The sequence below is a fragment of the Antedon mediterranea genome, chromosome 4 (genome assembly GCF_964355755.1).
Source record: "Antedon mediterranea chromosome 4, ecAntMedi1.1, whole genome shotgun sequence".
Taxonomy (NCBI): domain Eukaryota; kingdom Metazoa; phylum Echinodermata; class Crinoidea; order Comatulida; family Antedonidae; genus Antedon; species Antedon mediterranea.
The window spans coordinates 19,599,068-19,616,878 of NC_092673.1; the positions used below are offsets into that span (position 1 = coordinate 19,599,068).

The window sequence follows — 17,811 nt, forward strand, 5'->3', positions numbered from 1 at the left end:
AAAAGTGCATAATAGCCCTCTGACGTACTCTCACGGTCAATGGAACGTCGTGGTTTTCTAGGCGCTGAAGCTATATGAAGTGAACGCGAACATTTTTTACTGTATATTATATTCCCCGACAAAAAGTACCCGTGTTCCCCGACGGGGGGGCTAGGCTCCACCACTGATTGTTATAAGTTAGCATACCGTCGAAGAACCGACGAAGGAAAACGAAGCGGTGGTGTTCCACCAGGCGGGCGCGGCGCGGGCGGCCGGCTATACTACTCTAGCCTAGCTAGGTTCTGGACTACTGATACTGACTAGGTTACATGGCCTAGCTTAAACTAATATTAAAAACTTAAAAAGTGAGTATTAACATTATCTTCATTGAAATGGTCTTATTTACCCTATATAATAAAATACTAAATTTTAAACTCCTCTGCCTAGGCCTAGCCTAGCCATGTATGGGAAAATTTACAGTTCGTTTTCAAATTGCGCAAAGGTGTCATATTGCGCAAGAACTATCTTGCGCAATTTACAAATTGTGCAGCGCAATTTAAAATTGCGCAAAGATTTTCTTGCGCAATTTGAAATTGCGCAAAAAAATCCTTGAGCAATTTTAAATTGCGCAAGAATTCTTTGCGTAATTTCAAATTGCTCAAGGATTTTTTTGCGCAATTTCAAATTGCGCAAATCGTTCAAATCGCGCATAACATGTATATTGGAAAACAAAACAGGACAAGATAGAAGTACAAAATCAAATGTAAAATTGGAAATTACTCTTTATAAAAGAAAGATTATTTTGGAAGAGGTGATGTATTATTATTATCATTAATGTTTGATAAGAATGTAGGCCTATTACAATTTATAGCAATATAATATTTGTATCATTTTACCATGGAGAAATAATAATAATGCTCTTCGATTTTGACATGGACCTATTCTAATTTATAAGTTCATGATTTTAGGATTTTAGAGATAAACATTGATTGCGCCCTCAATAAAGTATAATTTCAAAAAACATAACAAATAATCTTTGACAACACGTACGTACGTACGTACCGTAAGTAGGTTCATTAATGTTACCTTATTTATTAACTTAACAACGATATTATACGAAATTCTTTAGAATGGCAGATTATATTCTTTGATCAGCATGGTTACACCTATCTAGGCCTAGGCTAGTAGGTAATTCGATATATCTAGGCTAGTACTATAGCTAGCCTAGCTAGGCCTAGGCTAGGCCCTAGTACTAGGATAGGCCCTAGTACTAGGATTCAGGGACGATTCGGCCCGGGACTATTCGGCCCACTTTTGGTGGGACGATTCGGCCCACTTTTGGGCCGAAACATCCCACTTTGTGGGCCGAAACGTCTCACTTTAGACCAAATTCATATTCATTTTTTTTTGGTATTTATCAAGTTTTTAAAAAAGGTGTTTAACAATCCGTATTTTAATTTTATTGATATTCACAAAGTTGATATAATATATATAATAAATTACTAAAAAAACGTAATTTTATATTCAATTTATTACTTTGAAAACCTTGTTTATTTCGTGCATTCGCCAAGCGGCCAACAGAGGGCGTAACTTGTTTACCTCGTTTGCGTGACTAAAAAATGATCATTTTCGACAATGTTTTCAAAATGTTTGCTTTATTGCATCTTTATCCCTAGTAGTGCTACCCCATATTCTCTCTGAAAATAAAGTTCTGCTGTTAGTGTTTATATTATTAATTTGGCCAGAAGGCTCCTGTCCTGCTTCCCAAGATAACCAGATAATCCACGACCGCGATCGGTCATGTTTCGAATTGGCTGCTTTTCGAATCAGTTAGGTACCCAATGTATAATTTATTGATATTCTGGAAAAAATGATAAATAATATAAATGATATAGGGGGGGGGGAAACAGGGGTTGATCCTTCCAGACACCAAGTACTTGAGCCACAGCCCCCGCCCCCCCCCCCCCCCCCATGGTGGGGCCTGTGGCGAAGCGAATTTTGGTAAATGACACCCCTAGATCGTCGGAAATGGTACTCTCGCACATAAAATTCATGATAAATGGCGCCTCCAACTAGTAGTAGTTGGCCTGGAAATAACACTCCCATTTATTGCACAGCAATCAGCAAAATGGTCGTACATTTTCCACTGTTAAAAACACAGGTGACATAACATTTGAACACGTGAAAACCCAATCTAACATTGGATCTGCGCCTGGCAAAGGTAGTAATTTTTCCGGTTAGAAGACTGAAAGATTGAGTATTGGAGCGACAGCCAGCCACGAAAAGTACGTTCGTTTTGCTGATCGCTAGCGCGTTACATACGATTAGTAGGAGTGTATTTTTTTAAGGTGGCCTCACACGCACAGCACAGCGTCACAATTGTGTATGAAATGCCAAAAACCACAGTCAACTGACCGCATGTTAATGTACTGATAAGCAGTGCGTCTTCTTCCCACGAGCTGTCAGTCAGGATTTTGTGTATTTCATATCATCTTACTTGAATATCATACTGTACTGTGACTCATTTGAAGCCATATCATATATCGTATATTTTATTCTTATCTTATATTTTCTTTTTCTTTCTTCTATCCCTTCTTTGTATTTTATTTTTTTTACTTGTTACCCAGCCCAATCGAACGCTTCGCAACCTGGTAAAATCCGCCAGGGGGGTATTCCGCCCCCCCCCCCACCTGTTACGCCACTGACAATACGCACCTCGTGAAAAGTGCAGGTAATTGTTTATTTGTTGAGTTTGTACGTTACTGGAGACCATTACCTGATATACGTAGATTTTAAAAGTGGAATCCATGGGCTTTGATCAGTAAAAACACATACGAAGATGAACAAGCTGAAGTAGTTGAAATGTACAGCTCATAAAATCCGACATGAAAATGACATTGTTAATGATAATAATACCTTGATAACAATACATGTATTTTGGTCACTGCACCGCTTTTGCACAATTCGAAGTTACGAAAAGAATTCCTTGCTCAAATTGTAAATAATATTGCTGTGTTTTTTAATGAAGTTAAACAGCCTAAATAAATTGCACAAGAAAATCGGTTACACAACCTAATGAGGAACATACATGAAATCCCTATAATCGCACAGCCAACCACTTTACTTTCCAAACATGGTAAATGCTCCTCAATAAGAGGAGTTGTGTGTGATTTGTATGCAAGTCCTGGATAGGCTATTGTACCATTGGTGACCTCTTAAGATCTAAAACTTTTTCATTTCTACTATACTAGTGGTACAGTAACTCACTGCCAGACTTTAGTAATCTACAGTAAGTTCTGCAGACACTGGGCCACGGCAAAGTTTGTATCGTGAAACATTTGAAGTGCCACAGGGTGCCTTGAGGGACTGAAAATATTGGAATCAGTAATTTAAACCAGGCCGTTTTATTGGGTATTTATATTAGTTGTATATTACATTCCAGTTGATGAAGTAATTGGTGTTAATAAACTAAATAACTAGATCTATCAATATCAATCAATATGTTATTACAAAATAGAACAAAAAAAGTAATTACAAGCATTTTAAAATAAATCAGTCTAACTTTAGGCATAATACTGTGCATGTTCACAAGTATTCCATGCATCAAGTACTTTAGTACACTTTGGACATTAACAATTTAATAATTATCATCGTCAAATTGACTTTCCACCTGCATTGAAATTAATATTTTGTCAATTTTTAATTTTCTTTTTTTCTCTAAGTTCATGTCAAGCAATTTCTGTAATTATTTCATACACATCTGTCTAATGAGTGTTCTTTTTGAATTACATATCCTAATTTAGTAAATGTTAACTTCAGATATTTGGGTAGTCTAGGTTCTAGAATTATCTAATTACTTAATCTTAGTAAAAAGATAACTGGTATAGTAGATCGGAATGCCCGATAATTATAAAATGTATACACACTAGCTTCTATTATGTTGACTCGCGCGAAGGCAGCAATCGTCAGGTTTTTATTCAATCAATGACAATCAGTAATTTGCATACATATTTACATGTGTGACTAATCACTACAATTGCCACAATGGCATTTCATACATATAAAAGCACAAAATCAAAACGCTGACTGGTGGACTAACATAAAAAAAAAAGAGAATAACTACAGACGTGGGGAAAGTTTAATATTTGGGCAACTAATCTTTGTTATATGGATATGTTGTAATAAAATGGTATTAGTATAAAGATATTCAAAGTTCATCCTATTTATTATTACTTTGGTACAATATTGACTGATTGACTATTGACAAAGTTTATTATCACTGTGCGTAAATATAACCAAAAAAATGTAATTGTACCGAACAGTAATAAACTGCTGTGTTCTAGGAATACTATCTTTGTTGAACATTAGAATATCTCATATTTGACAGAGCAATGTAGGCCTAAAGACAGAAATAAATAAATGAGTATTAAGGTCTATTAGTTAAAAAAACAAAATATCTCTTTATTACCGTATATGTTGAAGATTCATACTGAAGACATTAGTAATACACTTTTTTTTTATAAGAAAGCACATTTATCAAATAAATAAATAAACTGCTGCTGTGTATTGACAAGTTTACTGTATTCATTTTCACCATTCAAATATAATATCTCCATCAGTGAGTGAGTGGCCGAGCGGTTAAGACAGTGGAACCGCAATTAGGCTTACTCACTCCATGGTTCTGGTGGTAGAACGAGTCTTCTCGGATAAGGACTATAAACCGTAGGTCCAGTGTACACATCTAGCTCGTGTGCACTTTAAAGAACCTAGTACATCTTTCGAGACGAGTAGGGGGTTACCCCGGTGTATTAGTACATCACAGCCACTGATCACCAACTGGGCCCTCTGGGAGACCAGTCTTTGACTGAAGAGGTTACCCAGTATAAATATATATTTCAATTCAATTCATAATTAATGCATCATATCATTAGCATCACTTCCTAATATCATAATCACTATTATAATTATATATACTAAAATAGAGATTGTAGTGTTGTACAATGAAATCTGTGGTGTTTAATTGGAATAATTAGTCATTGCATTATCTTTATTATCATTGTTGAACATTGAAATACAATGCTTAAATTTTAAATCTCTAAGATTATCTGATAACAAATTGTGTAGCAGGAACTCAATAGATAATAATTATATAAATTTAAAAGTTAGTTTTCTGTATAAATGCACTTATATTGAACTTGTTATAATTATCAACATAATCAGTTACTTTTAACTAATTGGATTCATTAATCATTGCATTATCTGTGTTGAACATTTAAATACAATAGTTATATTAAATCTCTAGATTTTTGATAACAAATTGTGTAGTAGCAGAAACTCAATAAATAGATTACTGGGGCGTTTATTCAGGGGAGGCATTTTTTTTTTTTTTATGTAATTTGGTAATGTGTATAATCAAATAAATACCCCAGATATGAAAAAATACACTATGATTTATATAAAAAACTGATAAACTACACTAAAAATTGTATCAATTCAAAATACTTGGTAAATTGTAGATCATGTCAATCAATGAATTCTACTGGAAATATAAATGTGTTGTAGAACAATATTGTATATATTATAATGCATGCGGCGGGGCGTTTATTCAAGAAAATAAATACCACAGGGCATTTATTCAAGAAAATAAATACCACAGGGCATTTATTCAAGAAAATAAATACCACAGGGCATTTATTCAAAATGATGTTCTATTAATGTTTATTTAAAGCATGGCATATATTGGAATAAATATATTAGTTAGTTTTCTGTATAAATATGCACTTATATTGAACTTGTTGTAAATGGTCACATCAGTGTCACATTATCAATTTCATATCTCATAAATTTTTACTAATTGGATTCATTAGTCATTGCATTATCTTTATTATCTTTGTTGAACATTGAAATACAATGCTTAAATTAAATCTCTAAGATTATCTGATAACAAATTGTGTAACAGGAACTAAATTTCCTGATACACAAATAATTGTTTTATTAGTTCATGTTGATAATGTGACACTAATGTGACCATTTATAATGATAACAAGTTCATATAAGTGCATTTATGCAGAAAACTATCTGATACATTTGAATAATGAGGGTTTGTTGAAGTAAACTGACAGATACGGCGATATAATATAATTTTGTATTTAAACAGAAGATAAAGTAAATATCACCTGATTGTTTTACAACAGGAATAAGACTATAAATGTTTGGTGTGGTGTTTTGATGTAGTACTGCAATATCAGACTGCTAGACCAGTGGATGGAAGAATCTTGAAATTCATAGCCGACAATTGTAATTTTTTGGTTACCAACAACTTTTTATAAATTCATTTGTGTGAATTATATATTTTTTTTAATTTCAGTAGATCCACCTGATTCCCAGTGCTGTATCTCCACATACTATCTATTTCCGAAGTATCATAGGAATATTTGGTAATACAGCATCACATGTGGTGCCTGTATCGTGTAAGGACGTTAAGGGTTAGGTTACTCTAGATACATGTGAAACACATGTGATGTTGTATTACAAAATATTCCTGATACTTCGGAAATCGATACAGATACAGTACCGAGAATCGGCTTGTAGATTAGTGAGGTTAATTCTTGTTACAACTATACATTATTTGGGCTGCTTTGTGAAATGCGTATTAGACTCAATACTCCAATATGCCTCTTCAAAGTTAGCTTGGATATCACTCCTACTAGATGTATGTTGATATAATGTATTAATCCTCAACAAGTAAACAAAAGCTGTTGGGTGATAATGTGTTTGTGTATGTCATGATCTACTGTATCAACACTTTTACAACAGGCCTACGCAGTTTGTTAAAATATACTGTTTAAATCTAAATGCCCTGAAATAATTATTTCAGACAGATATTTTAACAATAACAGGAGAGATTTAATGTTTACCATTTTTATTTTAAGAGAGGCATTAAATTGACTTGATTAGTAAATGAAGACGGTGTATTTTTAAAATGGAGAGGTATGGTTTTTCAAATTTATTTAAATTACGAATAAATTTACTTTCAATTATTTGTTGATATTTATTTTGCTTTTTTAAATTTCATTTTTATGGCGCTTTTAACAAAGTGTCAAAAAAAATATGTATATTATATCAAAAGACCATAGAGATGTATTGTCCCCCAAAAACATGACAAAATGAAGATTATATATGACTGTCATGAACACTGACATTATCTGGCATTGATTTGGTCATCTCACTTTCTAGATCTTAAGAGATCTTAAGTTGACTTTTTGAAAGTATAAAGTTAAGTTGACTTAGGCTGTATTTATACAACACCCTAAATTTGAACACGTCTTTAATTTTTAGCGTGTTGCACGGGCCGAGGTCAACCCCACAAAAACCTTGCAGTTATACATTAAATAGTAATACTGTGTTATACCGTAGTTCATAATCCTAAGTTGGATGTATACTCGCATGCATTATGAATTAATATGAGTTTTTTAAAGGATTTTTATAAAGAATGATTTCGTTTAAAATTTAGTTTATTCAGTTATTGAGTTTTTAAATCTGCTTTTGAAATTATGGACCAAAATGTTTTAGAATTAGGATAAAACTATGCTACATTTTGCCAAATTATGCCAACATTTGATTAGCGTTAATGTTAAGTGCAAAGGCAAAATTATCTACTAGATTTGGTCAACATTTTCAAAACATATACTTTTTCTTAACGAGAGGTCAAAACAATACCCTGAGGACACTTCCAACACGCCAACAGCAACCGGGAATCCACAACATTTTAGGATTCAGCCAGGTAACCTTTTTAGTCGCGTGGAAGCGACTCTATAGTTCACTATGTCGGTCTGTCGGTCTGCCTGTCGGTCCGGTATCACTATGCATTTTATCGCTTTCTGACCTTATCTTGATATCAGTTTAATCTAGCTAAGTCAATTTTTCACAGTATATTCCTTATGGCCAGGAATCGATGTGGTTATGTTTTCACGGTGCGCAATAAAAATTTACGCGGTCTACGCACGATTTAACGAAATCACGTTTGTAATCATATCTTCACAACCATGAATCACAATTAAATAAAATTTGGTACTCATAAATTTCAGGGCATAAATCATCATATGGCAATACAATTACGTGCGTAGCGCATGTAACGCATGCGTACGCACGCTTAAAATTTTCAAAATTTTTTTTTGCGCGCGCACTGCACGTTAAATGTTATTGCGCACACTTTTTGTCCGATTTCTGTTTTCTTGACTTATTTTTCAACTCGAAATTACGTTATACGAGCACGTCAAAAGTGACAGGCTACGCACGTGTAAATTAAAAAAATATAACTGTTTTTAAACATTTCAACATTTTTAAACATGTTCAGTCAGTCGGTCGGTCGGTAAACACTAGGCACGCGACTGCAGCCATCCATATGGCCTTGTTTGCAATTAAAATCTCATTACCCGGAATCTCTTCGATGTTATACAACACACTTCTCGTAGGCGTGTTGAATATGCGTGTAATAGCGTGTTGTATAAACGCGCCCTTACAGTAAAGGGCAATTTGTATATTATTTCAATATAGAAATAGGTAATTCCAAACCTTTTAGGATAATATTGAAGTTTATAATTTTCATTTTGACAGGAACAATTTAGAACAAGCTTTGGTCAGGAATGATTTGGAAACAGTTGAACGACTTTGTAGGACGCAACCAGATCTTGTGAAAACTATCGATGAGGTATAACTAAATATAATCAGACTTTGAATAGGCCTTGGCAGTTTTAATAAGTTATTCACTTCCATAGAAAAAAAAAATATTTTTCTTTTACTAAAAACCATTGTCTGATGGACAACTTGACGATTTGTTGCTTAAATTACAGTTTTAATTTTTGTTATGATCCAATTTTGGTCAAAGTGATTTGAACATTGTTTTAAATACAATTTTATGAAATTCACATTTTTGCTATTACTACTTGCCTTAATAATAGGCTTTTTCATTTTCCCTCTTGCCTTTTCTATATCAAAAAATTTGTATTTAAAGATGTATTGTCCCCCTGAAAAAAATTATTATTAAAACTTTTTTGTTGAATATGTCATTTTAATGTCACATAATAGTTATCCACTTTGACCAAAAATTAGATTAAAAAAATATATATTTACCTGAAATAACTGTAATTTAAAGAAAAAAATAGTCAAATTGGTGGCCAGCCAATTGATTTTTGGTTGAATTTAACCATTTATTTTGTCATTTTATTTAATTTATTTTCTACGGAAGTACAAAATAACCTATTCAAGTCTCATCTAATTAATCTTCATTTTTCATGTTTTCATGTTTCTAAACTTTACTTAAAATGACCTCAGTTATAATAACAGTTTTTCCCCATTTATCAATAAAGATGACAATTAAGATCATTTACTCAGTACAGTACGTTATTTAGTAATTGTTGTATTGACAGAAATCCAATTTCACACAATGTCTGTTTATGATTATGATTCCTTTACAGAATGGAAACACTCCACTGTATGTAAATTTTTGTGATGATCTAATTAACCCTACTTTAGCAATCGTAAATTGTCTCTTAAATCATGGTGCATCAGCAACATTGCAAAATAAGGTAATTTACAGAGATTTTCGTGAACCATTCTATTTTTTATTTCAATAATGACGATTAGAATTAGAATTATTTACTAAATTACTGTATTTAGCAGTAATTGTTACTATATTGACAGAATAATCTGTTGTCAGTATTATTTATAAACTTCATGATTATGATTCCTTTACAGGATGGAAACACTCCACTGCATGTATATCTGAGTGATGATAGACAAATACAACCTACTTTAGAAATAGTGACATCCCTTGTTGCATCAGCAACATTACAAAATAAGGCAATTTATTTTCTTTGAATAATGACAAGATTATTTGTTACATTGTTTAGCTGTAATGGTTGCAATAATTTCCATTGACAGAAAACCAATTTCACATTATAGCTATTATAGTATTTATAAACCTCATATATTATGATTTCTTTACAGGATGAGGACACTCCATTACATGTATATCTGAGTGATGGATTCAATCATACCTTAGAAATAGTGACTTGTCTTGTACAGCACAGTACATCAACCACATTGCAAAATAAGGTATTTTAAAATTGCTAATGTAGGCTAACATTCTCTATCTACTGCAGTAAACCCTTATATTTTACTTTTATATCAATAATGACAATTTACGATTACTACATAATTTAGCAGTAATTGTTTCTATAGTTTGTATTGATTTTTTATTTTTTGATTTTTTGTCTGTTTTCAGTATTTATAAACTTTATAATTATGATTTCTTTACAGGATGGGGACACTCCATTACATGTATATCTGAGTGATGGATTCAATCATACCTTAGAAATAGTGACTTGTCTTGTACAGCAATGTACATCAGCAACCATGCAAAATAAGGTAATGTACAGAGATTTAGATCTGTTGTGGTAAACCAGTCTATTGTTTAAATAATGACAATATTATTTACTAAATTACTTATCCAATAATTGTTGTATTTAAAGAGAAACAATTTCGTTCGCTTACCCTCTAGGAGTTCACAAAAACATGACCACGACCCAGGAAATCAGAAACCCGGGTCAGACCTATGCATATTACATATGATTACTGAATTTGACATTTCATGAGGGGTACCCAACTTATGTACAAAAACCAAAATATAGCGACCTGGGTAGTAAAGCTCGTTTTATTTTTTGGAAGTAACAGAGTTGAGATGGGTTACAGAAATGCTGTTTAGGACTGTTGTTATGACATCTTGATGACGTCGTAAGAATGTTAAAATGCAGGTTTTTCTTGAGCATAGTAAAATTAGAGATATTACAGAAAGTATGATTAGGGAAACAGAAACTATAATATTTGGCAGTGTATGAGATTTGAGCCTGCTACTGAGAATAAGTACGATGAGACGCGAAATATCATTTATTATTAATTATATCTACTGACCACACACATCATAAGAATATAATTTTAGAAGTTTTGCAAATTGATAATGTGTTACCTGAAACATAAAATAATAGACTTTATGGTACACAGGAAGGAAAGTCAATGCATCAATCACTGAGTGGTTATGTTATGTGCAATTTGAATGACTTGCGCAATTTGAAATTGCTCAATGATTTCCTTAAGTATTTGATTATCAAAACGCATTTTACATATTACAGATGTCTGTTATCAATATTTTAAAAGTCATGACTATGATTCATTTACAGGATGGAAACACTCCATTACATGTATATCTGAGTGGTAATTATGACCCTACCTTAGAAATGGTGACATGTCTCCTAAATCAGGATGCATCAACAACATTGCAAAATAAGGTAATTTATAGGAAATTGTCAGTGTAATAGGCTAACAATCTATATCTTCTACGGTAAACATTCTCTCCCTCCCCCCCCCCCCCTCCCCACTCATTTTATCATAGGCCACAAGAAATTCTATTGTTTCTGATGTTATTCTATAATTTCTTAATGTTATACAATGTTAATTTTATGGTTCACATCTCATCAAAAGTTCTCTAAAATGTGTGGCAATTTTGATACCTTTTATACCCCCTTTGCTCATAGGGTGTACAATTTGTATATGTAATTCTCTGACACATATCTCTATGATTCATTGTACAAAATTAGATAAATTATTGAGGTGCCCATACACCATATTTGTAGTGGGCCCTTTTAAGCCTCAGTTGAATTAGACAATCAAAAATGGCAACTCCTGTGGCAGGCCATTGCTCAAATAAACTGGATATTTTGTGGAGAACATTTGATATAGTCCACAATATCAACTTTCAAAATGTTTACAGCTATTGCAAACAATTCACATAATGTCTGTTGTCATTATTTATAAACTTTATGATTATAATTCCTTTCCAGGATGGAAACACTCCATTACATGTATATCTGAGTGATAGATATCACCCTACCTTAGAAATGGTGGCTTATCTGAAACAGCATGGTGCACCAGTAACATTGCAAAATAAGGTAATGTAAAAAGAATTGTCAGGACAATCAGCTGCGGAAACATTTTTTTTGTTTCGTTGTTTATCAATAATGGCAATTATTATTAGATTATTTAGATTTACATATGTGAACTTTATTCAATCAATCGTACATTTTTTTGGGTGTCTAGAAAACTCAGATCTCAGATACCTGAGTTTTCTAGATCTAGAAAACTCGGATATCTGACTTTTCTAGTTCCAAAATGGAGTTTTCTAGACACCCCATTTTTTTGGTATTATAATGGTAAACATAATAAAGTGTATTTACAGTGATTTTTACAAAAAAAAATATTAATTATAAAATATATATAGTGATTATTTACAGTAATGATAATAATAAGAATGAATTTAATTATATTGACTATTATTTTTTTCGGTATTTATTTATAATGGTAACCATAATAACGTGTATTTACAGTGATTTTTACTTTTAATAGAAATAGTAAATACTATTCTCGTCTAAATTTAATATTTTGTCCAACGCAGCCAATGATGCTCTATCAACCAATCACTAGACAGTAAATTTATTTATTTATTTGTTCTTTCTTTAAACTGAAATACACTTTCAATACAAATGTACTGATTTCCAAAGTGGTTCAGTAAACATATTTACAACAAAAATAAAATATAAAAGAAAAACAAAAAGAAAGAAAACAGATATAAAACTATTTACAATTGTGAAGGCAAAAAGGTTAATACATATATGATTTCTATAGTGAAGATTTAAAAGTTGCCAAAGACATATTATGGAGTTCTGATTTAATGTTATTTGGTAGAGAATTCCATAATTTAGTTGATCTATAAACAAAAGTTCTTTTACCCTGAGAGTTATTCCATAACGGAATAGATAAATCATTATTACTTTGGGAGCGAGTGCATTTATTATGGTTATCTACAGTAAATTGAAATAATATTGTTAAGTATCTTGGAGCTATTTCTTTTAAACATTTAAATAGCATTATAAGAATATTTTCATTCCATTTTTCTGTAAGTCTACTCCATCCAAGAGTATTTAAGATATCATAAATGTTTGAGCCATGATATGATACTGTATCAATTAAATAATATTCTGATACTTCTCTAAACTCATTTTTATAGGAAGGAAATACACCCATCTCTGTTTTGAAAAATAACAAGCAGATACAGGACCCAGAAAAAAATGAAATTTTAAATTTTTTTTAAAGTAAGTGAAGTTTTAATTATCAAGATTTTGGGGTAAACCAATTTTCATTGCAAAGGACAGATGTTCAATTTCTTTTTCCAATGCTTTGATAAACTGATTTTGAAAATGTTCTCATACTGATCATATGATGAGCTCTGTAAATTGTGTGCATGTACGGTATCCATGCATTGTGCTATTGAAAAACTCTTTAAACTTATAGAGAATCATTGTGAGGATGTATGTAATTTATTTATAATTTCTGAACCATGCCTTATGTAGATGTGAATGAATTATGCACATTTACAGGTTTATTAGTTTTCTTCTTTCATTAGCATTGACTATAATCACAAATGATGCAGTCATTAAAAATACAATTCACGGGGTAGGGGTACAAAAACGGTTTTTAGAGTCAAAGTAATATTGATGGATAATATGGTGCATAATTAGCAAGCAAGGTGATTGTTTACAACTGGAAATGTTTTGTGATCGATTAGGAGCTACCTGTTTCAGAGCATAGATTTCATTTTTATGAGTTATTATAGGGGTCAAAAGGCTAATGATGACCTCTCAATAATTTATTTTGGGATCAATTGCTTTCCCTGACAAACCTGTTTCTGTGTATAAGTAGTGCGTCATCAATGCACTACAAAACCAACATATGATATATTAGGGACTTTTAGATTTGAGTGAACGTGAACTAAATCCACGTCCACATGGGTCGTAGTCGACTGTTACTCGTCGACAGATATATGAACGCAACCTTTTTTGACTCCGACCCCATGATCCTATTTTGGTAATTCTCGCGACCCAACATTGCGTATTTGAGCCACAGACCTGCCATGTTAAGTGACACCCATAGATGGCCGGAAATGGTACTGTCGCACGTAAAAATCCATATAAAAGGCACCTCTAGTCCGCTATAATAATAGCGCGCTCGCAATTGGCAAAAGGATCGTAGCCTACTTTTTCCGCCGGTACACACATTTGTGTTCAATGCTAACATCCCGAACCATAAAAAGTTCCCCTGGCTAGGAACAACATCGCTATGAATGTAATTTGGTAGGGACCTGTTTCTATTGAATGTTCATTGTAAATGTTCCCACCGCCGGTGCATCAAAGGATGCACTTTTTCAGTCAAGTTACACACTCATTGCAAACTACAGAAAAATAGCGTCATAGAACCAGTTGGTAGATTATTAAATTCACGCCCTAAAAGGGGATTCCCCACTTGTATATTAGCAACGAACTATGTGTCAAAAGCGTCCATTGGCCCGTCGTCAATTCCCAATTGTGTGTACGCTACTCGCCTAAAAAAAAAACTGTAGATGTAAAATATAATTAGCCTTTGTAGATTACCTTTCACATCTAGATCAGTTTATACTTTCTAAAAGGTTTCAGTATCTGAAACATTCTCGATCCATCAATTTGTTTTCGCGACCCAAACATTGGGTCTTGACCCATAGGTTGCGGAACGGCGGTTTAGATTAAATGGATATTTTTTTTATTTTTTTTTTTTTAGAATTTAGGATTTATAATACAAAGAATATAATGTAACTTATTATTATAGGAATAAAATAATTAGAGTGAGTAGTAAATGTAACTTATAATTAGAGTGAGCTGTGTTTTTGTAGTTGTTCCTAATAGCTGATTATAGATATAGAAAATTGTTGAATTTAATTAATATTATATATCATATTCGAATAATGATGATTATTAAACAATACTTATAACAATGCTGAATTTATTACTTAAAATTGAAAATGATTTTGTGGACTTTCTTGAATTTTTATTCATAAATCTTAAAACAGTAATTATGATAAGAATGCTATCTACTGAATTTATTTTCTGAAATTAGAAATGATTTTGTGGCATTTCATTAATTATACTGTAATAATATTCAAATAATGATTATGATTTCAACAATAATTATGATGCTAATCTACAGAATTTATTACATTGGAAAATATTGTGGTGTTTTATGAATTTATATTTATTATTTATATTATAATCTTAAAAAAACAATTACAATTTCTGTAACTGTTATACTAAATGTATTGATACTGTTTTTCATTCGTATAGATCTCTCAGAAGATTTAGCCCAATGATGCAATAAACATGGACATTCTATTCATACAAATGTTAGATGACGTTAAAGTGTTGAAAACTGGTACCAGTACAATCTATCCGCGAATTTATTAGGGATTTGGTTGCGATTTAATGTTAGCGTGTCATACCTCAATGTACAATACTGTAGATACCCTGGTAACCCAGAATTAAAACACACTAGTTATTGTCTGTGGTGTTCTCTTTCCACAAAAAAAATTGGTGTCCCCCTATAATAGGATTAAATCAACCATTTTTAAATTACTTTCATATACTAATGGCTTATTTCATGAACGAATTATTTTTTAAATTAAGGTGATGCAAAATATTACTATAAAATAATAATGTAAACAAGATGATTTATTTGTGTATAAAAAGACAATTTACAATAAAATCCTTTCTAATTTTAATCAGTTGTATTTGTCATTGTGTGCATATGTTTTGATGTTGTGGAGCTTTCTGGAAAAAAAAAATGAGCATGAAACAAATTCCCAAATGATGCTAAGATAACTTTTGATTATGATAAGTTCTATAATATCTGAATGTGTATTCGGTTTACAAAGCAACCAATAATATCATAATTAGATGCAACTGATTTTCAGCGAGGCCGATTTCATATGTCACCGTGTATTCTGCACATGAGTAGTTAATTAAAGAATTATTATACAAAAAAATGTATTTTTGATATAATTACATTATATAGGCCTTATAGTCACTGTAGTATTTATTTGTTAGCATACACTAGTAGCCCTTTAAAGTACTATGTTGTTTGAATGATGCGCCCTCTATAAAAAAGTATACCAATGCATGAAGATCGTATGTCAACAAAAACACATGTTAAACTGAACTTTTTTTTGTTGCATAATATAATAGGCCTATCCCCCTAGCCTAGGCCTATTTTTTTTTAACGTAGGAAAATATCTTTAACAAAATGTTTAGCATTAGCATCACATTCTTACATTCATAACTGCAAACATGCCACCAAAAACTTCAGAAAAATTGATAGTATGTATACTTTAAATTTGTTCGTAAATTTATGTTATGTAGACTAGAATTTATGTTATGTAGACTAGAATTTGTGTTATGTAGACTAGAATTTATGTTATGTAGACTAGAATTTATGTTATGTAGACTAGAATTTATGTTATGTAGACTAGAATTTATGTTATGTAGACTAGAATTTATGTTATGTAGACTAGAATTTATGTTATGTAGACTAGAATTTATGTTATGTAGACTAGAATTTATGTTATGTAGACTAGAATTTATGTTATGTAGACTAGAATTTATGTTATGTAGACTAGAATTTATGTTATGTAGACTAGAATTTATGTTATGTAGACTAGAATTTATGTTATGTAGCATTATACTGAACTCATCTATATATAAATTTACGTAAATCGTGCGTTATTTCTAGAATGTTTACTCGATGGTATATAAAGTTGGTTAGAATCTCGGTACTGATTTTAACCACCTGATGTAACCCTGTTTACTAATTAAATTGAGTTAGATAATAATAATAATAATACCACATTTATATAGCGCCCTTTTCATGAGTAATCATGTCCATGTGACCTTGTTGTAAATGACCTAATAGTACCCTTGGGTTGTATTTGATGGGCAGTTAATATAATCAAATTACAATTGTGTGTTTTATGGGCTGATACTCTTGACAGACCTGTAGACCATTTCTGCTAAGGGAGAGTTTTGCCTCATGAAAACCGGTTGAACAGCTCGAGTACAGTATCATAATGTTGAAGACAGGCCGATTTTCTTAACAAAATACTATTTTGATAGATTTAATATTCGTTTATACAAATGTATTGATTTGCGATGAATGGAACATTTCAATCTCTCAGACTCCCAGTTTGTTTGGTAAATTTAACACAAGTAGGTAAATTTATGGGCCCTTGGAGAATAAAACTTATATTGCAATACTTTGACAATATTGTAAATACTGTACGTATTAACCATTTTTGGTTGCCATTTGAATCGAAATTGTCTTATTGTGAATGTGGTTACTGTTAAATGTATAAACAAAATATACAAAGAACATTTATTACTGTGACTGTGGGTAGATTACTGACAGTTGCTTCTCAACGAGTTTGTATTAATTAATAATTATAAAAAATATAAACATCGTAGTGGTGTATCGTTATTCTTTACTCCATGCATGTACTTTACTATTTCAATCGACTATAACAGAGACAGTTTTAAACAAGAAATATTTCTTACAAAAAACGCTGCTCGCTTATTGAAAAATAATTTTTATTTCAAATGTTTTTTAATGTGTCATTTTATTGTCACATAATAGTTATTTTACCTGGAAAAAATGTAATTTAAAGCAACAAATACTTAAATTGTCTGTCAGACAATGGTTTTTGGGTTTCTTTTCTTTTTTTATATGTGAATAAATATTATATTTTTGTTACAACAGAAGTGAATACTCAATTTCTGTTACTTTAGTTAATTTTATTGCTAAGGTAAAATCTGGGGGTCACTTCATCACCCTAGATATTTCAATTGTGAAGTATCCTATTACAAA

At 31.7% G+C, this 17,811-nt stretch overlaps 1 protein-coding gene across 6 annotated transcripts; it reads left to right on the top strand.

Moving 5' to 3' along the window:
* The first annotated feature begins 1,011 nt into the window (after positions 1-1,011).
* On the top strand, positions 1,012-15,879 carry LOC140048075 (uncharacterized). 6 transcript variants are annotated; one of them, XM_072093076.1, is made up of 12 exons: positions 1,012-1,046; positions 6,174-6,318; positions 6,912-6,969; positions 8,596-8,689; positions 9,456-9,566; positions 9,736-9,840; positions 9,988-10,095; positions 10,300-10,407; positions 11,217-11,324; positions 11,877-11,984; positions 13,100-13,184; positions 15,243-15,878. In XM_072093076.1, the coding sequence occupies exons 3-11, from the start codon at positions 6,962-6,964 to the stop codon at positions 13,181-13,183; spliced, it is 834 nt and encodes a 277-aa protein (XP_071949177.1). In that variant the 5' UTR covers positions 1,012-1,046; positions 6,174-6,318; positions 6,912-6,961; the 3' UTR covers position 13,184; positions 15,243-15,878. The 6 variants fall into 6 exon arrangements, with proteins under 6 accessions (XP_071949177.1, XP_071949183.1, XP_071949182.1 ...); XM_072093080.1 differs by having other exon boundaries at positions 1,023-1,046; positions 6,174-6,276; XM_072093079.1 differs by having other exon boundaries at positions 1,028-1,042.
* The last annotated feature ends 1,932 nt before the right edge of the window (positions 15,880-17,811 follow it).